The sequence below is a fragment of the Meles meles genome, chromosome 5 (assembly GCF_922984935.1).
Source record: "Meles meles chromosome 5, mMelMel3.1 paternal haplotype, whole genome shotgun sequence".
Lineage (NCBI taxonomy): Eukaryota > Metazoa > Chordata > Mammalia > Carnivora > Mustelidae > Meles > Meles meles.
This window is the reverse complement of record NC_060070.1, coordinates 122,677,615-122,704,688: the sequence shown is the minus strand read 5'-3', so window position 1 is coordinate 122,704,688 and position 27,074 is coordinate 122,677,615. Positions and strand designations below refer to the sequence as shown.

Genomic DNA, 27,074 nt, shown 5'->3' with positions numbered 1-27,074 from the left:
ACCAGTCAGAATGTCTAAAATTAACAAGTCTCAAAACGACAGATGTTAGTGAGGATGAAGAGAAAGGGTAACCCTCCTACACTGTTGGTGGAAATGCAGGCTGGTGCAGTCACTCTGGAAAAATGCCACTCTGGGAATGCAAGTGGTGCAGTCACTCCACAACATGAAGATTCCTCAAAAAGTTGAAAATAGAGCTACCCTAAGACCCAGCAATCGCACTACTGGGTATTTACCCTAAAAATACATATGTAGTGATCCAGAGGGGCATATGCACCCAAATGTTTATAGCAGCAATGTACACAATAGCCAAACTATGGAAAGAACCGAGATGTCCATCAATAGATGAATGGATATAGAAGAAGTGGTGTGTGTGTGTGTATACACACACACACACACACACACACACACACACACACACACACAATGGAATACTATGCCGCCATAAAAAATGAAATCTTGCCATTGCAATGATGTGGATGGAACCAGAGGGTATTATTCTGAATGAAATAAGTCAATTAGAGAAAGACAATTATCATATGATCTCTCTGATATGAGGAATTTGAGAGGCAGGGTGGGGGTTTTGGGGGTAGGGAAGGAAAAAAATGAAACAAGATGGGATCAGGACGGAGACAAACCATAAGAGACTCTTAATCTCATAAACAAACTGAGGGTTGCTGGGGGTTGGGGAGGTAGGGAGAGTGTGGTTGGGTTATGGACATTGGGGAAGGTATGTGCTATGATGAGTGCTGTGAAGTGTGTAAGCCTGATGATTCACAGACCTGTACCCCTGGGGCAAATAATACATTATATGTTAATAAAAATAATTTTAAAAAAGAAAATGGAAGGACAATACAAAGACTAGAAAAAAAAATATGTTCAAACAATTTATCTGATAAAAGATTTGTATCCAAATAAAAAGATTTCTTAAAAGTCAAAAATGGGATGACAAACATTCCAATTGAAAAATGGCAAAATAGGGTGCCTGGGTGGCATAATTGTTTAAGCCTCTGCTTATGTCATGATCCCAGGGTCCTAGCTTCGAGCCCCCTGTCCGGATTCCTGCTCAGTGGAGAATCTGTTTCTCCCTCTCCTCCACCCTTCCCTTCCCTGCTCATGCACACTTGCTCACTCTCTCTCATTTGCTCTCTCTTCCAGATAAATAAATAAATTGTTTTTAAAAAATAAAAATTAAATTTAAAATGGTAAAATAATAGATATTTCATCAAGGAAGTAATACAAAGGCTGTAAACCACATCAAATAATAAATAATAAAATAATAAATAGATATTTCATCAAGGAAGTAATACAAAGGCTGTAAACCACATCAAATAATATTTTACAACATCATTTTACATTAGAGAAAGTCAAACCAACACCACAAAAAGATACACTTCACATCCACTAAGAAGACCATAATGAGATTACAGATAATAACAAATGCGGTCATGTATTGCTGTCCAAAATGTAAAATGGTACAGACACTTTGGTTAACAGTTTGACAATTTCATTGCATGTTAAACATAAATTTATCATATGATTTAGAATTCCCGCTCCTAATCTATAACCAAGAAAAAGTAAAACATATTTTCGATCAAAGATGTGTATGTGAAGGTTCCTAGCAGAATTTTTCATGAGGCTTCAAATGTGGAAACTGGTGCATCCACTGTGGAAAACAGTCTAGAGTTTCCTCAAAAAGTTAAAAATAGAACTACCCTATGATCCAGCAATTGTGATACTAAGTATTTAACTAAAGTTTAAGAAATATTGGCTTGAAGGGACACATGCATACTGATGTTTATAGCAGCTTTATTTACAATAGCTTAATTATGGAAAGAGCCCAAATGTTCATTGACTGTTGAATGGGTAAAGAAATTGTGGTATGTGTGTATGTAATATATATATATACAAAAATGTATACATATATACACATACATATATGTATGTATATATATGTAAAAATGTATACATATATACATACATATATATGTATGTATATATGTGTATATACAAATGTATACATATTTGTATATATTTGTATATACAAAAATGTATACATACACACATACATAGATATATACATACATGTATATATACACATACATATATACATACATATACATACATATATGAGTATGTATATGTATGTATACATTTTTGTATATGTGAATGTATACATATACATACACACACATATATGTAAAATGGAACATTACTCAACCATAAGAAAGAATAAAATCTTATCATTTTGCAACAACATGGATGGAGCTAGAGTGTATTATGTTAAGTGAGGTTCAGTCAGTCAGAGAAAGAAAAATACCAGACCTCACTCATACGTGGAATTTAAGAAATGAAATAGATGAACATAGGGTGAGAAAAAAGAGAGAGAGAGAGAAACCATAACACAGCCTCTTAACAACACAGAACAAACTGAGGATTTCTGGAGGGGAGGTGGGTTCAGGGAATGGGCTAAATGGGTGATGGGTAATAAGGAGGGCAATTGCTGTGGTGAGCACAGGGTGTTATATGTGAATGAATCACTAAATTCTATTTCTGAAACTAATATTACACTATGTGTTAACTAACTAGAATTTAAATTAAAACTTAAAACCATAAAACAAAGTGGAAGTATTCTAAATACCTATTATCTAGGGTATAAATAAGCATAATGTGGCATATCCTTACAATGGAATACTATCTGGCAATATAAAAGAACAAAGTACTAAAACACACTAAAAGGAGAGTCTCAAAAACATGTTAAATGGGAAAAAAAAAGAAAAGAAAGACCATTTATTACATGATTCCAATTATACATGTCCAAAAGGCAAAGCTATAAGAGAGAGTGAGTAGGGATTGCCTGAGCCTGGGAAAGGACTGGCAGAAAATGGAAACAAAAGATCTTTCCAGGTGATAGAAATCTTCTAAAACTGGATTTGATGATTGATTGTTGCCCAACTGTGTAAATGTATTAACAAATCATTGAATTGATTTTTAAAAAATGAGTGAACACTTACTTAGATGTATAGTATGTATATTATATCCAATAACATTTTCTCCAAAAAAAAATGAGCTTAGAGTAAAACATATGTAAGCATGAAAGCTGCAAAGCATATTTTGAAATAAATTTGCACGAGCCAGAAGAGTGCTTCGCCACTATACATTTCAAGTGGGGGAGAGCCAAGGGCTATTGAGGAAAACTGGAAGCAAGTTACATCTCAAGAGTAGAACAAGGATCTACATAATCAGGAAAACACTTCCACCCTCAGAATAGGGGGCCTTCCCAATATCCCTGGTGGAAATTCTTACTGCTGTTGGTAAATGATGACTGTGGTGCTTTCTCCTTCCTTATTCCATACATAAATTGTTATCCATGTTTTATTGCATAGTCTAAGTATGGAATGAAGAGTGCAGACAACTCCTGTCTATGAGTACACAGATTTCAAGATCCAGAAGAGTTACATCCACTGACAGAAGACAAGTGGGCATCTCCTAGAGATCTTGGCCTTAGGGTTAGTTGCAGTGACTCCATGGACCCTTGGCTCCTCTTTTTGAAAAAAGACCAAGTTAGATAAATACAGGAAAAGAGGATTAAATTGATCTTTGGTTACCCGAAAGTCAACTTGTTGTAGAGATGGCAAAACTCTAACAATACTCATTGCTTTTCTGTTTTCTGGGAAAACAGCTAAACCACCTTTCCCAGCTCCCTTTTTGCCTAGGTGAAACCACATGACAGAACTGGCCTATGTAGGTGTACATGGTCAATGCCCTGTCAACCCCTGTCACCAAACACTATAGATTTTGGTGATATTCACATTTCTTTTTCTCAAAAAATTTTGACTGTCTTTGAAGGACATCTAGAATATTGAAAAGTTACACAATGAAAGAGTCTAGGTCTAAGTCTTTGCTTAGAGGGTATCTTCCAAGTAGATCTTCTTAACCAGGAATATTTGTATACACATTAAAGATGCACTCTAGCTTGCTAAACTTTTTCATGTTTTGATGTTTATTTGAAAGAGTAGCTAGGATTATTTCACATAAATATAAAACTTCCTTGAATTGTGATAGAAAAAAGGAAATTTGTTAAATTGACAAGATACTATTTTTATTTCTTAATATCTTCTTTAATTAACTTGTAAGTGTCCTGTGAGACACAGGCTAGAAAAAGATGGAAAGAAAAGTAATTTATATTTCTTGGTAAGTTTTCTATGGAACAGAAGTACACTTTTTTCTCTGTCATGTGGTAGTTGGTAGCATAAAATCTTGAAGAATTTAGGAGCTTAGTTACATATCTTAGATTCAAAGAAAATTATCAAAGTCAGGATAATGTACTCACCAGGGTACAATGATGCGTTCTGCCAGTCTGCAGGTGAACAAAATGATGAAATATTATTACTCTCTCCTGGTCCTTCTTATATCTTTTCCTCTCTTCTCATCGCTGACATTCTTTAAGCATTGAGTGACATATTTATCTGTCTGTTGCTTTCCTTCCTCACAAGCATGTGACCATTCCTTTCTTAAACTAGAAAATGGTTGAGTTGTCGGACGAATGGATAAGGAAGATGTGGTACATTGACACGATGGAGTATTATGCCTCCATCAGAAAGGATGAATACCCAACTTTTGTAGCAACATGGACGAGACTGGAAGAGACTATGCTGAGTGAAATAAGTCAAGCAGAGAGAATCAAGTATCATATGGTTTCACTTATTTGTGGGCATAACAAAGACCATGGAGGACATGGGGAGATGGAGAGGAGAAGAGAGTTGAGGGAAATTGGAAGGGAAGATGAAGCATGAGAAACTGTGGACTCTGAAAAACAACCTGAGGGTTTTGAAGGGGCAGGGGGTGGGAGGTTGGGGAACCAGGTGGTGGGTAATAGGGAGAGCACGTATTGCATGGAGCACTGGGTGTTGTGCAAAAACAATGAATACTGTTATGCTGAAAATAAATAAATAAATTAATTAATTAAAAAAAGGAAAATGGTTGAGTTGTGTTTGTGTGTGGAAAAATATAAAGTCAGAAAAAAAGGCAAACTAAAAACAATAGAAAGAAGAAAGGAAATAAAGGAGATAGAAAATGAAGAAGTAATGATAGTAAGGTGGGTAATTTGAGACAAAGATAGATAAGAAGGATGGGAAAATGGAAGGAAAGAAGAGAGGTGAAGGAAGAAGAAAAGGAAGGAATTAGGAAGAACAGAGTGAAGGAATAAAGAAATCGAGAAAGTGAGATGAAGTGAAAAGGATATTCCAAATTAGGGAAAAACGAGTTAACTAACTACAGATTCTCTTCCATTTATGCTCCTACACAGTGAATACAGGCAATGGTATAATACACCTGACTCTCTGGGAACAGGGTTTAGAGCTGAGTTAGGAATCTTATTATTTATGGAATTTAAGAACTGCCATGGAAGAACTTCTGAGCTACTTACCATTCCTAAATTGGGCTCTTCTCTGATCTGAAAGGAAAAGTACACAGAAGACTGAGACTCTTGAAGAGATGAAAATGCAAATAAAGACATGCATTCTTTGACAATCTAATTATCACTATCATATTAGTCAAGCCATTGCTCCTTATAAATTATTTCTTATGGAAATAATAAATATAATATATTTATTATATTTATATATAATAAATATAATATATTTATTATATTTATATATAATAAATATAATATATTTATTATATTTATATATATAATAAATATATAAAATAAATAAATATATAAATAATAAACAATAAATAAATTAAATATATATTAATATATTTATATAAAAATAATAAAGATGACTCACATGATTTTTAGGACTTAAGGTAAACAGGTAAATCATTCCTAGCATGATAACTACAATATAGAGAGGCAATAGGAAAATGTAAAAGACACCCAAAATGAAGAGGTAAAGAAACAGGATAATGTGAAGCATGGGATTTCCACAATATATCTTGCAAATATTTTAACTATTGGAATACAGTTACCAATTTCCTTTTGCAATTCTCCTGAAATACAAAGTGAAAACTCCATTTTAATATCACAGAGAAAAGAAAAATTAAAGTTCCTTAAATGAATTACACGTGAAATAAGTTACTTTAATTAAAGTTTAAAAAAAAAGCCCTCCCTTTTTTAGAAAACTTATTGGAAACAAAACAATACAAAAATATATCACATGCTTACATGGATAAATTAGTTTACATTTGAAATTCAAGATAAAATTCCCCTAGTCCCCAGTAATATATTGTTTTTGAAGTACTTTAGAATGCTGATACTAATAAATATCATCACCTGTAATGTGATACTATCCATCATCTGTGCAGTAACAGCTACAATTTATTCAATGCATTCACTGAAATAGGTATTATCTAATGACTTTATATAATTACCCAATTGAATGCTAGCAAAATAATGGGGAAGTAGTATTCCTCTGTTTACAGAACAAAGATCTGAGAATGAAAGGGGTGAACAACATGGTGAAGTTTCTGTTGGTAAATGGACAGATCAAAGATTTAAATCTAAATAAGTTAAACTGCAAATTAAAAACTCAATAACTATGCCATAATCCTCCACTTTTGGTCCAGCCAGCTGACGCTTCAGTCAAAAGGTAGAGTAGTAGTGTTTGTTCTGTATAAGGAACAACTTATTGCACATTTCTTTGATAAAATAGTGTCATATTTAGAAGAGTTTCAGTTTTACTTAGAATCAGGTTGTGGGCACAGCAAGCATGGTTGGGAGCTCTTTCAAATATATTGTCAGATTAGATCTGACTTATTTCAGAGCCACTAGAAGAAGTTATTGCTAACGTCATGGAGACAACTGAAAAACAATAAATTAAATTAAGACAAGGGTGAATGAGAGAAGTGAGTTAACTAATGGGAAAAGAACAAAGAAAGAAACAGGAAGGGAAATAGTAATATAATAAACACTAATGAAAATCATGAGAGAAATTATACAGAGAAAGTAGGGGGAATGGAAAAGGAAAAAGCAGCAAAAATCCATATAGGAAGATCATATCTTGAAAATAAGTTGTTATTAAATTTTACCATTTTTTCCCCTGAGTTCACCTGAAAACAAAACAGAGCAATATGAAAATCACTATGACATAGACAATAGGAATATCATATTTTGTAAATAGTCATTAAATTTTACCATTTTCTTTCCACGGTTCACCTGAAAATAAAACAGAGTAATTTGAAAATCACTGTGACATAGACAATGGGAATATCATATTTTGTAAATAGTCGTTAAATTTTACTATTTTCTTTCCTAGGTTCACTTGAAAATAAAACAGAGTAATATGAAAATTACTATGACATAGACACTAGGAATATTATATTTTGTAAATAGTCATTAAATTTTACCATTTTCTTTCCTAGGTTCACTTGAAAAATTAGAAGAAAGTAGTACAAGAATCATTATGAAACAAACAAAATGAACAAAAAACCTTGCAAAAATCTTTTCTCCTATTGTGTATATAGTAGGTTAGTCACTTCAGAGAAAAAAAGATTATGTTTATTTTATAGGTGTTTTACTGAAAAACTTATGGGTTTCCACATTGTTTTATGTGAAATGGTAAAGCAGAAAAATAATTTTAAATTTCCTGAAGTCTTCTGTAGGCATGATATCATTGTCATAATAATTATCACCATCACCATCACCATCACTATCATTGTCACCATCATCCCCAACATGCCCATTGACATTCATTAACTGCTTTCTCTGCGTTAAGCTCTGTGATACATGTTTCACAAGCAGCATCACATTTGATCACCAAAAGTGCTTCAGATATCATGATGCTTATGCAAAAGAGTAAACAAAAGTTAGAGCAACAGAAGTGATCTGCAAATAAAGTAACAGAAGGTCAAATCAATTCATTTACTAGGGGACGATGTTCTTGGTTCAACACAATGCCAAGATGCCCAGGGCTGCTTTCATACAGTCAAGAGCTGACAATATCTAATTGGATGATTTGTACTTATGTGAAGATAAAATGGCTACCTTGCTCTTCTTTCTTCCTTTTCTCTGAAAAAAAAATTAGACAGAAATTTAGACAGTTTAGAAAAAAACAAACAGGAAAGTTTTATTACATATTAAACTGAAACAAATTACAAGTGTAACAATAGAGTTACACTTGGTGTACTAGGAAGAAAGTTTTATTTGGTATAATGTCAAGATACCAAACACCTTTTCTTTTTATTGTCTGAAACTGAGTTTGCTGCAATGATACCTTTTCTAAGCGATTTAAGATTTAGAACTCATCATCTTTTATTTTCTCTGAAAATCAAATGAGAAATTTAAAAAATTTTTTTAAATTAACATATAATGTATTATTAACCCCAGGGGTACAGGTCTGTGAATCGCCAGGTTTACACACTTCACAGCACTCACCATAGCACATACCTTCCCCAATGTCCATATCAAATGAGAAATATTGATTAAGATAATTGAAGTAATTCATAAATAAAAGTACAGAGGATCAAATATTAGTTCTTTTAGGGGCAAACTATTTTTACAAAATGCCAAAGTACCAAAAGCATTGCTTTTCTATCATCCAGGACAGGGTTTCCTTTAGTAATACATTTTCTGTTCTGGTGGAGATAAGTTTCCCTTTAACTTCCTCCCTTTCTCTGAATAAATTCATTAAGCTTATTTATTTCAAATAATTGATAAAACATAAAAATGAATTCAAGAGGGTAAAATTTATTAGATCATTAATTAAATTGCTTGTGGATGAAGAGAAAACACCTTTTCACATTTTCAAAACAAAATAGAAGAAATTTTTGATTTTCAGAATTTACAATCTCTTATTTCTATCCACATGTTTTTCCCTTCTTCTCATGTTCCTTCTGCTATTTCCCTTATGTTCCAGAAGTTTCTTTAGGATTTCTTATGAGACAAATCTGGTAACTAATTTCTGTCTTGTCTTTCTTTTCTTGACTTTTCTTTCTTACATGCATTAAAGATTTTCTTTTGTCTTTTTGCTGAAGTCTTTTTTCACTGAATTTATAGATTAGTGGGTTGACAGTCTTTTCTTTCAGTATTTTAATGACTTTGCTTTATTTTACTCTTCTATGATTTCTTGTGTGAAGTCACCTGGTTTTGAATCATTTGTCCTTTCTCATTTTACTTTAGATAAGTTCAAGAGTTATTTCTTTAATTTGGCTTTCAAAAATTATGCTCAAAATAATTCTAGGCATGTCGGTATTTTTTAAGTTTATTCTGCTTATACTTTGCCAAGTATTTTGCATCTTTAAGTTTACATTTTTTACCAAGTGTGAGAGAATTTTGACAGTCTTCTTCAAATAGATTATATGCTCCAATCTTTCTCATCTCTTCCTGGGAATTTCTTTATTAATGTGCAAAAAAATTTTTTTTAATTTCCAAATATCTTTATGCAGAAAACTTACACACACTGCAAATATTTCCACTTTTCCTTTGTAAATTAATTTTTCTACTTTAATGCTAATATAATTAACACAATTATATTGGTGTCAGGTGTCTAATATAGTGACTCAGTGATTCTACAAGCTACTCAGTGCTCATCATGATAAGTGTACTCTTAATCCCCATCACCTGTTTCACCTCTTCCCCCTCACACCTCCTTTCTGGTAACTCTTGATTTGTTCTCTATAGTTGAGAGCCCATTTTTTGCGTTGTATTTCTTTTACTTCGTTCATTAATTTTGTTTCTAAATTCCACATATGACTGAAATCTGATGGCATTTGTCTTTCTTTGTCTTATTTCATTTAGTATTATACTCGCTAGCTCCATCCATATTGTTGCAAATGTCAAGACTTCATTCTTTTTTATGGCTGAATAATATTCTATTTTGTATATATTCCTTTTCTTCTTTATCCATTCATCTATCCATGGAGACTTGGGCTGCTTCCATAATTTGTCTATTGTAGATAATACTGCAAGAAATATAGGCTATGCCTATATCCTTTTGAATTCATGGTTTTGGATTTTTAGGGGTAAATAGCCAGTAGAACAATTGTTGGGTCATAGGATAGTTCCAGTTTTGACTTTTGAGGAACCTCCATATTGTTTTCCAGAGTGGCTGCACCAGTTTGCATTCCCACCAATAGCACATGAGGGTCCCTTTTCTCTACATCCTCATCAAGACTTGTTGTTTCCTGTATTTTTTATTTTGGCAATTCCACTTTCTGGTCTTTTCCTTATTATCTACATTTTCCTATTGTGTTAATGCAGTAGTATTTAAATTTCAGATGTATCTTTCAATTCTAAAATTTTGATTTGACTATTTTTTCCTAGTTTCCATTTGTCTGCTGTGAATTTTCATTCTTTTTATTTCTAGTCTCTTTTATTTTACCTGATGAAGCACAGGAATCATAGTTTCCCCCTCTTTTTAATTTTTTTATATAAAGCCCTATATATCCTTTACCCAGATCCTCTAATGAAAGAAAACATATAACTGTAGTAAAATATCAAAGCCAAGAAACTGACATGGTTATAATCCTGTTAACTATACAACATACCTCATTCGGGCTTCACCACTTTTGCATGCATTGATGTGCATGTGCACGTGTGTGTTGATGCATTTTCTCCCATCTATAGACTCAAGAAACCACAATCAAGATATAAAACTGGTCCATAACCACAATCTCTTAGGCAATCTCTTTATATTCTCAGTCTCCACCCCTGTTCATCCTTTGTCCGCTGGCAGCCACTAATCTATACTCTATCTCTATAGTTTTGTCAGTTTTCACATGTCATACAAATAGAATCATACAGTACACAATCTTTTGAGGTATACTTTTTTCCCACTAAGCACAGTACTATTGAAGCCCACCAGATTTGTTGTATGAATCAATACTCTGCTCCATTTTATTGCTGAATAGTATTCCTTTGTACTCATTTATCACAGTTTATTTAACTCTGCATTCACTGAAGAGTATTTTTTTTTGTTTCCAGATTTTTGCTAATATAAGTAAAATTGTTCTGCATTGAAGATTCCGTATGAAATGTAAGGTTATATTTCTTTATTCTTCAGATTAAATGACTAAGTGTGTGATTGTTGATTTATACAGCAAGTGCATATTCATTTTTTTATTTTTTTAATTGTGTTATGTTAGTCACCATACAATGCATCATTAGCTTTTGATGTTGTGCTCCAAGGTTCATTGTTTATGTCTAACACCCAGTGCTCCAGGCAATATGTGCCCTCCTTAATACCCACCACCAGACTCACCATATTCATTTTTACAAGAAAATGCCACATTATTGAATAGAAGGGCTGTACCACTTTTATATTCTTACCAGCAATGTTAGAAGTCCAGTTTCCTCATGTTCTCAGCACTACTAGGATATTTTGTCTGTTTAATTTTTAATTTTAATCATTTTAAAAGATGTGTAGTGATACCTCATTGTGGATTTCTTTAGGTTTCTCCCATTTGTGGACATTTCAGTATCTTGAATCTGTAGAGTTTTGCATTTTACCATTATCTCATCTATATGTATATGTTTTTAGCTCCATACTCTTTGTAATTTCTCTGAGGAATCTGATAACAAAAATGATGGATTATTTTTATATCATCTACACATTCCAGGTCTCTGTTTCGTCTTCTGTCTATTTTCTCACTTATTTCCTGATTAGATAATTTCTATTGATTTATCTTTATGTTTGGTTTCCTTCTTCTGTCATCTTCAATTTAGCATGCATTGAGATCATCAAGTAACTTTTCTATTTCAGTTATTGTAATTTCTAGTTCTGTAATTTTCCTTTGGTTATTTGTAAAATCTATTTCCTAAAATTTTCCATTGTTCTTTGTTTCAGGAGTTTCTACAATTGCTCATTGAATCTTTTTTACCATTGCAGCTTTACCATCCATGCCAGATTCTTCCAACAATTTTGTCATCTCAGTGTTGGTTTCTGACAATTGTCCACTGTCATTCAGGTGGTGATTGTCTTTGATCTTGACATGATGAGTGATTTTTTTTATTTTATTCTGGACACATTGGATATTACATGTGAGACCATAGATTTTATCTATTCTTCTATATTAGCTGACAGTCATTGGGTTTATATATAGCAAGTGTTTCCAGGGTGGGAGTGTATATAAATTCCCTCTTGGTCACTGGTAGAAATGGAATGCTGACTATTACTGCCACATTGGCTACTAGTAGAAGTCTAATTCAGCTTGCCCCTCTGCCCCAGTGATACTTTCCTGAAGAAAGCAGAACATGGTCTCACATCTCCTCACATCTCCTCCTCACTCTGTATAGGGATGAAAGCTTAGCTGGAACACACAGATGCCTGGGTGGAATGAAAACAGAATGCCACCTAACACAGCCTTGCACTGCCTCTGTTTGTCTCATGCTGCCAGCTAGGAGTGGAAGCTTAGTTATTCTCTAAGGCTGAAACTATTGGGAGGTTGAGGAAGACCATTGTTACTTGTCCTAGAGTAAGGCAGGTGTTATCCTAAAGCTCTTCTGTTCTGGTAGGCCATAGTTTTCCTCATAATTTTTCTAAACAAATTCAGCTAAGTTGTAGAATATGAGATCAACATACAAATGGTTTTGTCCTACATACAAGCAATGAACTTTCCAAAAATGAGACTAAGAAAACAATTTCATTAACAATAGTTCCTAAAAGAATAAAAAGGTTAGGAATATATTTAACCTAGGAGGGCAGCGTATATATATGTATAGTATATATATATATATATATATATATATATATATATTTTCAAATTTTGCTTCTGTTTGTACCAATATACATTTTTATTATTGGGGTAACTATATTATATTCATTTAAATTGATTTTTTTAATTTGGTCTTGCTTTTATTTAAAACATTTATTTAAATCTAGTGTGTTTGTTTTCAGAATAAAATATACTTTATAGGATTTCATTTATTAATAATAATTTATTCCTATTGCCATCTATAAACACTGAAAAAAATTTCCAATTTATTTATTTGGATATCTCTACCTGTTCAGGATTTTTTAATTTGTAGGCACTGCATAGTGTATTTTTCTAAGGAGGTAATTTTTTTTTGTACAAAAGAATGCTAAAAATTATGAAAAATATGGGAAAAAACATTTCCCCATAAATGTTATTTGAGAATTAAGGATTTATTTCTTATACTTTCATGTTACTTATGATAAAATATATTATATTTTGATCTTCCATTTAACTGAGTATCCATTCTCTAATATAAGAATCTATTCTCTAAGATAAACAAGTCCTTTATATGACCATTAAGACTTCCATTAAATGCTATCAGTGGTAGTGAACTCATGACTTCCTTTGTAAAAATACTCATTAAGGAGAAATGTCTTATTATTAAACTTTTTCTTTATATAGAACTCAAATATTACTCTTTACAGCTTCAACCAGTTATTTCTAATCCTAAGAGTTGAGATAAGTTATCAAATGATGACAAATTATCAAAGCAATCAAATATTTTACAAGTAACTCAAGTGCTGTAGATTTCCCTGTTAAACATTATTTATACTGTTAATTTTAGAGACATGTTTCCAGAACCTTTACAGTTTGGGGAATAATACACCTGATGAGTTGCAGTTTGTCAAAATCTCTCTTAAATATGTTGATTAGAAGTAAATATGAAAAAGTGAGAGGTAAACAATAAAGCGAGACTGTCACATCTCTCACCTCCAATTCTGTTTTTATAATAAGAAGGTCAGATTCCACTTATCTCTGTTATAATCACCACTCAGGAACCATGTCAAAATCAGTGAGAGTAGTGAACCCTTAAGATACCCCGACTTTACACATTTTCTAACTTACCATGATTATGATAATCCAGCCACAGAAAAATAATGATGAAGAAAAATCCTAGGTGTAGGAGAGCATTGGTGATTATTAGATCTTCAAGGTGGAATTCTGAAAAATGAATGCCAGAGAATTTCTGTATTAACATCCAGACCAACCTTATTACTGTTTTTGCCATAGAAGTTTTATTCTATACTTCTGATAACTTATAGGTATTTGACCAAGTTTCAATTTTCGAAGATAAAGCTGAGGGATCCCACTACTCTTAAACACTACAGCAGCAGACCACAACAGCTACTTGGAAGACATAATGGGATTGAATATCTCAGAGGTTAGGGAGATGCTTATCCCATGCGTTATGAAGAATTCTTGGGAATGGACACCTCACAGTAAAGGAGGGAATCTCTGTTAAGCTCCAGGTCTCTCCTCATCACTTTGCTATACTTTATGAAGCCAAAACTGATATAGCCATACTTTGGTCTACAAATCAAATCAAGGCTGGCATGTATTTTTGGAAGACTTGGGATTTCAGAATAGATTTCACATTTTAAAATAACTGAAAAAATTTTAAATAAAACATGTGATGAAAAATAATATGAAATTTGAATTTCAATGTCAACAGAACTCAGCTATTTTTTTAAAATTAACATATAATGTATTATTAGTCCCAGGGGTACAGGTCTGTGAATTGTCAGGCTTACACAGTTCACAGCATTCACCATAGAACATGCCCTCCCCAATATCCATAACCCAACCACCCTCTCCCTACTCCCCTCCCCCCAGGAACCCTCATTTTGTTTAGTGATATTAAGAGTCTCTTATGGTCTGTCTCCCTCCTGATCCTCTCTTGTTTCATTTTTTCCTTCCATACTCCCCAAGCTCCCCACACTTTGCCTCTCAAATTCCTCATATCAGGGAGATCATATAATAATTGTCTTTCTCTGATTGACTTATTTCACTCAGCATAATACTCTCTAGTTCCATAAATATCATTGCAAATAGCAAGATTTCATTTCTTTTTTTTTTAAGATTTTATTTATTTATTTGACAGAGAAATAGCACAAGTAAGCAGAGTGGCAGGCAGAGGGAGAGAGAGAAGCAGGATCTCTGCTGAGCAGGGAGCCCGATGCGGGACTCAATCCCAGAACCCTGGAATCATGACCTGAGCCGAAGGCAGTAGCTTAACCAACTGAGCCACACAGGTGCCCCTCATTTATTTTGATGGCTGCATAGTATTCCATTGTATATATATATACCACATCCTCTTTATCCATTCATCTGTTGATGAACATCTAGGTTCTTTCTTTTTTTTTTTTAAGATTTTATTTATTTATTTGACAGACAGATCACAGGTAGGCAGAGAGGCAGACAGAGAGTGAGAGGGAAGCAGGCTCCCCGCTGAGCAGAGAGCCAGATGTGGGACTCGATCCCAAGATCCTGAGATCATGACCCGAGCCGAAGGCAGCAGCTTAAACCACTGAGCCACCCAGGTGCCCCATCTAGGTTCTTTCTATATTTTGGCTATTGTGGACATTGCTGCTGTAAACATCCTGGTAGACATGCCCCTTCAGATCACTATATTTTTAATGGTGTATAGTCTATAGCTGTTTTTCACAACAATAACAAAGATAAGGAGCTGCAATCAAGACTGTTTGTAGTACAGTGATGCAATTATAACATCACTTGAGCAGCTTGACTATTACAGCAAGGCCACAGTTTATTTTGTCTTTGTTTTCTTACCAGGGAATATCAGTCATGATAAAACAAGAAAAGAAGAACAAAATAGATTTGGAATAAAACATCTTAAGTTATATTGGAGTGAGGATTCTTTTTTTAATGAATTATATGTATTCATTATGCAATGACATTATAGCAGTTCTAAAAGAAAACAACAAAGAGGGAAGATAATGACAGACTAGGAGGACCCTAGGCTTGCTCCCACCTATGAACACAATTAGGTAACTATCAAATCATCTTAGATACCCCAGAAGCCGGCCTGAGCAGAACAAGCTCCACAACTAAAGGTAGAGAAGAGACCACATTGAAGAAGTTAGGAAGCACAGAGATATGGCTTAGCTAGGGGAATGGTTCCTGACAGCTATGAAGGGGAAGGAGCTCTGGTCATGGAGAAGGATGAAAGAGATAAAAGAGCACACAGGGGAACGAACAAGCAGAATTTTCCTCATAGCCATTGGCTTAGAAAGTGAAACATTTCCATTCCAAGTGTCTAAATTTCAACCAGAGGGGATTAACCTGAAGTTTTAAATGTCAGAGAGCTTGACTCCAGGAGACCCTGGAAACATTGAAGCTGCTCTTGGAAAGAAGGCAAAGAGTCCATGGACATGCAGCATGGAAACAGTGATCTGAAGAATACCTGGGGTACACAGTGGAGAAATTATTTGTTTTTCTCAGAGTATGTCCCAGAGAGGCATAGTTCACAGAGACAGCTCTCCCAGAACAAAGGTACTGACTGGCATCATTTCCCTTTCCCATTCCTCAGCAGAAGCACACGTTCACATGTGGGAACTGGCACAATGCCAACACTGGCTGCTTAACTTGCATGCACCAAGACACATGCCCCCTGCAGTCTGGTGGAACTTCCCTTCTAGGTCAAGCTGGCCTTAGTCCCAGGATAACAGGTCACTCCCCCTAGAAGACAGCACAACACTTGTCCACATGATGTCTCCCAACCAAAGAAGCTCGCAGAGCCTCAGTTTTGGTGGAGGTGGTAACAGGTCTAATTTCACCAACAGATCACAACACAGCTAGCTAAAATTCACCACATTCAGGCTAGGGACAAAAAGGTGCCTACTGCAGTGCCTACTGCAGTCTGTGAAGACTACAGACTGAAGGACAGAGCAGTCAGAGCAACTGTGGAGTATATGCAGCACACGCTGGAGACAAATCCTGAAACACCAGGCCCAGGACATTACATGACCTCTTCTTCATAAGACCATTATTTTCAGAAGCATAGCTGGCTTTTCTAACACAGGGAAGAAGGCAGAGACTTAGACAAAATAAGAAGACAGAGGAATTTCTCCCAAATGAAAGAACAAGATAAGGCCATCGCCAGAGATCTAAGTGAAACAGATATAAGTATCATGCCTGATGGAGAATTTAAAGCAATGATCATAAAGATACTGACTGGACTTGAAAAAAAAGAGTAGAGGACTTTGGGAGGGAAAACGGCAGCAGAGTGGAAGGACCACAGACTCTATTCATCCCACAAACACAACTAGATAATTATCAAATCATCCTAAATATCCAAGAAATCAACCTGAAGACTGATGGAGCTAACTAAAGGGAGAAAAAAGCCACACTGAAAAAGTATGAGGTACAGAGACATGGTTTATTCAAGAAATAAATAGCAGGTGCTGTGGAGGAGAGGGAGCCATAGTCATCGAGAAGGGGGCGGGGGAGAAGAAACACACAATGGAATGTATAAGGAGAGAGTTTCCTCAAACCCATTGGCTTGACAAATGAAAGAGGCTAAATTTCATGAGTTCTTACAACCAGTGGGACCTAAAACCTAGAGTTTTAAAGTTTGGTGGACTTGGCAAAGATAGAGCACTGAAGGCATTGCCCTGCTTCTGGAGAGAAGACAGGCAAACTAGGGAAAAGACAGCATGTAAAAGGTGATCTGAATAACATCTGGGGCACATAGTGGGGAGATTATTCACCCTTCTTGGAGCATATCTCTGAGAGGCAGCATTCACTGAGACAATCTCTGAGAACAAAGAAACTGACTGTCACTGTGTCCCTCCCCTACACCTCAGCATAAACACAGAGCCATTTGCAGAAAGCAGCAAAGTGCTGAACTTGCATCGTTTTACATGCTTAACTTGTTCACCAAAACCCACCTCCTTGTACTCTGGCAGGACTGCCCTTCTCAGTCAAGCTTGCCTCAGTCCCAGTGTGGTGATTCTCTACCTCTGAAGTCCAGCACAAACTACCACCTACATCATGTTTCTCAACCAGAGAGTTCTGCAGGGCCTCAATTCTGGTGGAAATGGTGTCAAATTTCATGTCACAACAAAACCAGAGCACACCTACTTAAAACTTGCCACATTCAGGCCAGGAACAAAACACTGCCAACATCAGGCAAGGAAAGCCTCTGTAGATGACTGGCCTGAAAGACAGTCAACCAAAACACAACAGCAGAGCACATAGCACACATAAGAGACATTCCTTTAAGTACGAGACCCTGGAAACTACATGACCTTTTCTTCATAAGGTCACTATTTTCAGGAGCAGGAGACATAATTTCTAACACAGAGTAAGAAGGCAGAGACTTAGACAAACTGCAAAGATGGACGAACTTTTGCCAAATGAAAGAATAAGACAAGGCCATAGCCAGAGATCTAGAGAAAAACAGACATAAGTTACACACCCAATGGAGAATTTAAAGCAACAATCACAAGGTTACTCATTGGGGTTGAGAAAAGGATAAAAAGACAATAAGGGATGCTTACCACAGATATAAAAGGTAAAAAAGAGTCGATCAGAATTGAAGAGTACAGTGAATAATATTGGAAGCAGATTGATGCAATGAACACAAGGCTGGAAGAAACAGAGGAACAAATTAGTGACCTGGAAGACAAAATAATGGAAAATAGTGAAGATGAGCAAAAGAGACAAAGAAGAGTTATGCAAAAGGAGAATAGACTTAGGGAACTCAGTAACTCCATCAAACATAATAACACTCATAATATAGAAGCTCCATAATATAATAAAGAAGAAGAGAGAGAAAAGGGAGAACATTTGTTTGAAGAAATAATAACTGGAAATTTCCCTAAATCTGGGGAAGGAAACAGACATCCAGATTAAAGAGGCAAAGGGAACCCCCATCAAATTCAACAAAAGCAGACCAACACCAACACATATTGTCATTAAACAGGCAAAATATAGTGATAAAGAAAAAAAAAAAAAAAAAAAACAAAACAATTTTAAGCAGCAAGGCAAAAGAAGAAGTAACATAGAAGGGAAAACCCATAAGACTAGCAGGAAATTTTTCAGCAGACACTTTCCAAACCAGAAGGGAATGGCATGATATATTCAAAGTGCTGAATGGAAAAATTCTGTAGCCAAGTATACTCCTTCTGTTCTAAATGATAGCTTTGCTGGATAAAGTATACTTGGGTATGGAATTTTCTCATTCAGCTTTAATTTAACACCCCACATACATCATTGGACAGATCACCTGGGCAGAAAATCAACAAGAGGGATGCCTGGGTGGTTTAGTCAGTTAAGTATCTGCCTTCAGCTCAGGTCATGATCCCAGCATACTGGGATAGAGTCCTGCTTCGGGCTCCGTGCTGAGTGGGGATCCTGCTTCTCCCTTACCCTCTGCCTGCCACTTCCATGGCTTGTGTGCCCCCTCTAACAAATAAATAAATAAAATCTTTAAAAGAAAAGAAAAAAAATCAACAAAAAAACGATAATTTTGAAAGACACATTGGATCGGATGGACTTACCATATATATTCAAAATATTTGATCCTAACAGCAGAAAACACATTCTTTTCAAGTACACATGGGACATTCTCCAGATCAGATCACATCCTCAGTCACAGGGCAGCCCCCAACAAGTACAAAAAGATTGAGGTCATACCATGCATATTTTTCATCACAGTATTCTGAAACTTAAAGTGAACCACAAGAAAAAATCTGGAAGACCAAAATACACAGAGTTAAACAACCTGATACTAAACAATGCATCTGCCATCCAGAAAATCAAAGAAAAAAATGTTAAATAAACGTAGAAACAATTGAAAATAAAAACAAGATGGTCCAAAACCTTTGGGATGCAACAAAAGCAAACCTAAGAAAGAAGTGTATAGCAATACAAGCCTACTTCAAGAAGCAAGAAAAATCTCAAATAAGCATTCTAACCTTTCACCTAAAGGAGCTAGACAAAGAATGAAAAACAAAGCTTCAAGTCAGCAGAAGAAAGGAAATAATAAAGATTGGAGCATAATATAGAAACTAAAACAAACAAACAAAGAACTATAGAACAGATCAATCAAACCATGAGCTGGTTTGTTGAAAAACTAATAAAATTGATCATTTATCAAAAATAAGAGAGAATGGACCCAAATAAATAAAATCACAAAAGAGAGAGAAGAAATAATAACCAAAAGCACATAAGTACAAATGTAAGAGAATATTATGAAAAACTACATACTAACAAGTTCCACAACCTAGAAGAAAGAGATATATTCCTAGAAACGTATAAATTACCAAAACTGAAGCAGAAATAGAAAACTTGTATAGACTGATAACCAGCAAAGAAATTTAATCATTCATCAAAAATCTCCCAACAAACAAAAGTCCAGGTCCAGATTGCTTCCCAGATGTGTTATACCAAGCATTTAAAAAAGAGTTAATACCTGGGGTTGCCTGAGTGGCTCAGTGGGTTAAGCCTCTGCCTTTGGTTCTGGTAATGATCTCAGAGTCCTGGGATTGAGCCCTGCATCAGGCTCTTTGCTCAGCAGGAAGCCTGCTTCCCCCTCTCTCTCTGCCTGCTGCTCATAGTTGTGATCTTTCTCTGTGTCAAATAAATAAATGAAATCTTCCCCCCAAAAAAGTTATTTTCTGTTCTTCTCACTGTCCCAAAAAATAGAAATGGAAGGAGAATTTCCAAATTCATTCCACAAGGTTAGTATTACCCTGATCCAAAACCAGAAAAACTCCACTAAAAGGGAGAATATAGGTCAACATCCCTGATGAGCACAGATGTAAGAATTTTCAACAAAATATCAGGGAAATGAATCCAACAATATGTTGAAAAAATCATTCACCTCAATCAAATGAGATTTATTTTTGGGCTGTGAGGGTAGTTCAACATTTGCAAATCAATCAATGTGATATGTCACAATTAATAAAAAGAATAAAAAAGAACTACATGATCTTCTCAATCGATAGACAAAAACCACTTCACAAAGTACAACATTCATGCATGATAAAAACCCTCAATAAAGCAGGGATAGAAGGAATATACCTCATAAAAATAAGGCACTATATGAAAAACCTACAGCTAATATCATCCTCAATGGATAAAAGCTGAGGGCTTTTCCTCCACAATTAAGAAAAAGACAGGGATGTCCATTCTCACCACCATTATTTAACATAGTACTGGAAATCCTAGACTGAGCAATCAGACAACAAAACGAAATAAAAGACATCTAAACTGGCAAAGAAGAAACCAAATGTTCACTATTTGCAGATGACATGGTACTCCAAACAGAATACCCAAAAGACTCCACCAAAAAATTTCTAGACCTGATACATGAATTCAGGAAAATCACAGGATACAAAATCAAAGTAAAGAACTTTGTTTCATTTCTATATACTAATAATAAAGCAGCAGAAAGAGATATCAGGAATCAATCCCACTTACAATTACATCAAAACCGTAAGATACCCAGGAATAAACCTAGCCAAAAACATAAAAGATCTGTAGTCTGAAAACTACAAAACACCACAGAATAATAAAGAATAACAAAGTATTATAAGATAATGTTATAAAAACTAATACTCAAAAAAAATGGACAAGCTAGAAGAAATGGATAAATTACTAGAAACTTAGAAACTTCCAAAACTAAACCAGAATAAATTTTAAAACTTTGAACAGACTAATTACTAGCAATGAAATTGAATCAGTAAACAAGTCAAGGACCAGATGGCCTCACAGGTTAAATCTACTGAACATTTATAAAAGAGTTAATAGCTATTCTTCTCAAACTATTCCAAAAAATAAAAGAAGAAGGAAACCTTCCAAATTGATCTTACAATAAAAGCACTATTCTGATATTAATACCAGAAAGAAACTACATAAAAAGGAAACTAGAAGCCCATATCTCTAATGAACAGGGACACAAAAATCCTCAACAAACTCATAGCAAACTGAATCCAATAATACATTAATTATTCACCATGATGAAGTGGGATTTGTTCCATTAATGCAAGGGTGATTCAATATTTGCAAATAAATCAACATGACACATCAAATTAACTAGACAAAGAATAAGAATCATATGATCATCTCAAAAGATGTAAGATAAAGCATTTGACAAAGTACAATATCCACTCATGACAAAAACTCTCAACAAAATAAGGGTAAAGGGAACATACCTCAACATAATAAACGCCATATATGAAAAACTAACAGCTTTCATCATACTCAATGGTGAAAAACTGAGAGCTTTTATCCTCTAAGATCAAGTAGAACAAGTAGGTCCACTCTCACTCTTTTTATTCAACATGGTACTGGAAGTCCTAAGCACAGCAATCAATCAAGAAAAAGAAATAAAAGGCATCCAAATTGATAAGGAAGAAGTAAAACTTTCACCAATTGCAGATCACTTTATATTACATAGAGAGAACCCTAAAGACTCCACTATAAAACTACAGTGATTGATCAGATAATTCAGTAACATCACAGGACACAAAATCAAGGTTCAGAATTCTGTTGCATATCTATATACTAAAAATAAGTAGCAGAAAAAAGAAATTAAGAAAACCATCCCATTTACAATTGAACCTAAATAATAAAATACATAGGAATAAATTTAATAAAGGAAATAAATACCAATACTCCAAAAACTATAGATCACTGATGAAAGAATTAAAGATGACACCAATGGAAAAAAATATTTCATGGATTGGAAAAATCAATATTGTTAGAATGTTTATAGTACCTAAAGGAATCTACAAATTCTTGCAATCCCTATCAAAATACCAACATTTTTCACAGAACTAGAGTAATCCTAAAATTAGTGCAGAACCAGGAAAGGCACTAAAGAGCCAAAGCGATCTTGAGAAAGAAGAAAACCGAAGGTATCACAATCCCAGATTTCAAGCTACACTACACAGCTGTAATAATCAAAACACTATGGTACTAGAATAAAAATAGACACATAGGTCATGAGAATAGAATACAAAATAGAGAAATAAACTCAGAATTATATGACCAATTAATCTTTGACAAAGGAGGAAACAGTATCCAGTGGGAAAAAGGCAATCTCTTCAACAAATTGTGTTGGGGAAACTGGATAGCTATATGCAAAAGAATGACACAGGACCACTTCTTACACCATACACAAAAATAAACCCAAATGAATTAAGGACCTAAACGTGAGAGTTGAAACCATAAAAATTGTAGAAGATGGCACAGGCAGAAATTCTCTGACATTGACCACAACAGTTTTTTGGATATATCTCCTGAAGCAAGAAGAATGAAAACAAAAATAAACTATTGGGACTACATCAAAATAAAAATTTATGCACTCACACACACGTTCACATACAAGGGAATCACACACACACACACACACACACACACACACACATACACACACACACACAGGAATACCATTCAGCCATAAAAAAGAATGAACTCTTGCCATTTGAAACAATGTGAATGGAGCTAGAGAGTATAAGCTAAGTGAAGTAAGTCATTCAAAGATAGACAAATACCATAAGATTTCACTAATATGTGGAATTTAAGAAACAAACAAGAAAAAGGAGGGACAAACCAAAAAATAACAATAGAGAACAAACAGAGGGTGACCAGAGGGAGTTTCATGGGGTGATAGGTGAGTTAGGTAATGGGGGTTAGAATACACCTATCACAATGAGCACTGAGATAAGTATACAATTATTAAATCACTACATTGTACACCTGAAACGAGTATAACACTGTATATTAACCAAATTGGAATTAAAATGGATAGCTTAATACAAATATTTAAAAAAACCAAAAAGACAACCTATTGAGGGGGAGAAGACATTGCAAATAATAAGTGACTAATGTCCAAAATACACAAAGAATTTATAACCAATTTATGAATTTCTGAAAGTTACATCTGAAACTAATGATACACTCTATGTTACCTAATTGAACTTAAACAAAATAAGTTAAAAGAAAAAAAGAACTTCTACAACTTAACACCAATCCCCTCTCCAAAAAAAAATCAATAAAAAATGTTCAGAGGATCTAAACATTTTGCTGAAGAAGACATCCGGATGGGCAACGGATGCATGTGGAGATGCTCTAGAAGACTAATCATCATGGAAATGCCAGTCAAAACCACATTGAGATGTCACCTACACCTGTTAGAATGGCTATAATCAAAATGAGAAGAAATAACAAATGTTGACAAGGATATGGAAAAAGAAGCATCCTTGTGCACTGTTGATGGGAATGTAAATTGCTATAGCCTCTGTAAAACAGTATGGATGTTTCTCAAAAAATAAAAAATGTAACTACCCTATCATCCAGTATTTTATGGGATATTTCCACAAGGAAAATGAAAATAGTAATTAGAAAAGATATATGCAGCCCTGTGTTTATTGCAGCATTATTTACAATAGCCTAGATATGGAAGCAACCCAAGTGTTCATGGATAGTTGAATGGAAAAAAAAAATGGGTTATCCATCTATTCTCTATTACTCAGACATAAAAAGGGCAAGATCTAGCAAGATTTTGTCTTAAATTTCAAAAGTGATATGGAATTATCATTCAGGAGGAGAATATGACAAATTATATATCCTATCCTCTTATATTTGCCTAAGGTTCTAAATAGTCATTGTAGCGAAAATGCTTTTGTAGGATATGGTCTTATATATAAAATAAGAAAACATAGGAGAAACTTTACACCACTATGTTTCACACAACTTACAGAGGAAAAAAGGAAACAGGTGTTTTGTTTTCTTTTAAATATTACAAACAAATAATTTTTTTTTTCTTTTTGACAGAGAGAGATCACAAGTAGGCAGAGAGGCAGGCAGAGAGAGAGAGGAGGAAGCAGGCTCCCGCTGAGCAGAGAGCCCGACACAGGGCTCGATCCAAGGACCCCGGGATCATGGCCTGAGCCGAAGGCAGAGGCTTTAACCACTGAGCCACCCAGGCGCCCCCAAAGCAAATAAAATTTTAAAGTTAACATCAAAGTAGTCCAATTCCATATTCTTGCATGAAGCATTTTTAGAGCATAATATAAATTCTAGGCAAGTATAACTTGAATGATACTTGAATGAATTTTTCCATTCTGTATCTGGATAGTCCTTGATTATGTATTTTTTCAACCATAAAAAGTTACTCACTTACTTGTAGTCTTATTATACATTGATTTATAAAGAACTTACTGTGAATCAGAACTATAGTCGGTATAAGTTGGATCTCTTCTCTAATTCAAAAAGTCCCAGTTGGTGCACATTAAAACGTATTCACGGGGCACCTGGGTGGCTCAGTGGGTTAAGCCTCTGCCTTCAGCTCAGGTCATGATCTCAGGGTCCTGGGATCAAGCCCCGCATCGGGCTCTCTGCTCGGCAGGGAGCCTGCTTCCCCCTCTCTCTCTCTCTGCCTGCCTCTCTGCCTACTTGTGATCTCTGTCTGTCAAATGAATAAATAAAATCTTTTTTAAAAAAAAGTATTCACCATGAATATTAATAGTTTTTTAGAATTCCACAGCAATGTGTTCCTTTAAAAAAGCTTTTATTTCATTATTACACAGAGTGGCCAGTATGAAAGTTTTTGGTTTTTAATTCTATTAGGTCATCTTTCTCAAATTTTAAAATATAAATATCATACATATTAAATGCTAATTCCTGGACATAGTTTAGAAATAAATGCTATTCTAATGACACAGAAAAGAATGGATTGGAGTGAGCTAGGACTTGGGATTGTGGGACTAGAGAGTGGAAAAAAATTAAACTACACAGAAGCATCTGACCCAGGAACATTACTGATAGAAGAGGAGAAATATAGGGGCAGAGAGACTTTCCAAAATTAGACTGCATGGACAAAAATGAGAAAAGAATCAGATGGAAAAGAAAAGAATATCTAATGAGAGAGGTTATTGAACTGAGAACTATGGAACAATTTTAATTAGGAAATGAGAAGAAATGAGAAATCAGGTTGACCAGACCTGAGAGAACAACAGATCCAACTCTTAGCTCTTGCACCCTGGTGTCTGCTCTCTGTGGCTCAAATACTTTTCTTAGGGACATTGGACATGTGGGCACACACAGACACAGACACAGACACAGACACACACACACACACACACACACACATCAAATAATAGCAATAACAAAAGTAAAACTTACTTTTACATGTCTCTTTATTCACACTTGCATTTGTATCTTGAGCTATTTCCTGAGTCACCATTTCAGGAAGGAGTCCTTTTCAAGTTGGTCACTCGCTCTGAGCTGTCTTGGCAGAATTCTAAAATGTCTTTGGGTTCCTTACACAAGCACAGAGATGAGTGATTATACCGCTCAGGGCAATATCCTGGGTCAGACAGAAGCCTCAGTCACAAGTATCAGTAACATGAAAGAATCTTGATCCTGCTCTCCGTAGCTAGGTGGAATATGGACTTATTCCAGAAACAAGGCGACTCTGGACTCTGGACCTTAAAGATGGCAAAACATATTTCAGTTGTGGTTGTTCATTTACTCACTTGAATACATGCACAATTTTTTCTTGTCTCTGTATAGATCTCTAGTGCATTGTTGAACAGAAGTGGTGAGGGTGGATATGCTTTTTGTTCCTGAACTTAGAGGAAAGATTTGAGACTTCTCATCATTTAATATGGTGTTGTTTTCATAAATGGCCTTCATTAGTTTGAAACATTGCCTCTATCCCTAGTGTGTTAAATGTTTTGTTCTGTTTAATTAAGAGAAGACATTGGATTTTGTCAAAAATGTTTTTACATCCTTTGAGATGGTAATATATTTTTTTCTCTTCATTCTCTTAATATGGCATATTATATTGATTTGTTTTTGTATGCTGAACCAACTCTGCATTCTAGGGTAAATCCCACTTTGTTTTCATGTAGAATCCTTTTAATATTCTGCGGGATTAAGTTTATTAGTATTTTGTTGAGGATTTTTGCATCTGTATTCATAAGGGTTATTGGTCTGTAGTTTTCTGGTGATGTCTGTCTCTGCCTTTGGTATCTGGCTTCATAGATTGAGTTAAAAAGTGCTCCCTCCTGTTCTGTTTTTTTGTGAAAGCTTGGTATTAATTTTTTTTTCTTCAAAACTTTGGTAGAATTCGCTAGCAAAACCATCTGGGCTGGGGTCTTTTTTATAGTTTTTTTTTTTTTTAAATACTAACTCAATCTATTATTATAGGTATATTGATATTTTCTATTTCTTCCTGAGTCACTTTAGTGTTTCTAAGAATTTGTTCACTTCGTTGAGTTGATCTAGTTTATCAGCATTTGTTTATGGTATTCCTTTATAATCCTTTCTATTCTGTAAAGCTTTAGTAATGTCTCCTCCTTCTTTCCTGATTTTAGTGTTTTTGAGTCCTCTCTTTTTTGCTG

The 27,074-nt window shown here is 34.7% G+C and overlaps 1 protein-coding gene across 21 annotated transcripts in view; it reads right to left on the bottom strand.

Moving 5' to 3' along the window:
• Positions 1-26,166, bottom strand: part of LOC123941623 (butyrophilin subfamily 1 member A1-like) — a 37,711-nt gene extending 11,545 nt beyond the window's left edge. For 3 of the 21 annotated variants that reach the window (XR_006818314.1, XR_006818308.1, XR_006818309.1), the window contains exons 1-9: positions 25,852-26,149; positions 19,354-19,409; positions 13,759-13,854; positions 11,370-11,508; positions 10,486-10,558; positions 7,985-8,008; positions 7,136-7,156; positions 5,426-7,050; positions 4,331-4,357 (exon numbers count right to left, since the gene is read on the bottom strand). Coding sequence is in view for 8 of the 21 variants with exons in the window: in XM_046004995.1 (XP_045860951.1) it covers positions 4,331-4,357; positions 5,426-5,452; positions 5,971-5,991; positions 7,030-7,050; positions 7,136-7,156; positions 7,985-8,008; positions 13,759-13,854; positions 19,354-19,409; positions 21,876-21,922 (340 nt within the window). In the remaining 13 variants the exon portion in view is untranslated. Of the gene's footprint in view, positions 1-4,330; positions 4,358-5,425; positions 7,051-7,135; positions 7,157-7,984; positions 8,009-10,485; positions 10,566-11,369; positions 11,509-13,758; positions 13,855-19,217; positions 19,410-21,875; positions 22,245-25,851 lie in introns of those variants that run through there. The other 18 variants (XR_006818319.1, XR_006818312.1, XM_046004993.1 and 15 more) reach the window with 18 other exon arrangements.
• Between the last annotated feature and the right edge of the window lie 908 nt (positions 26,167-27,074).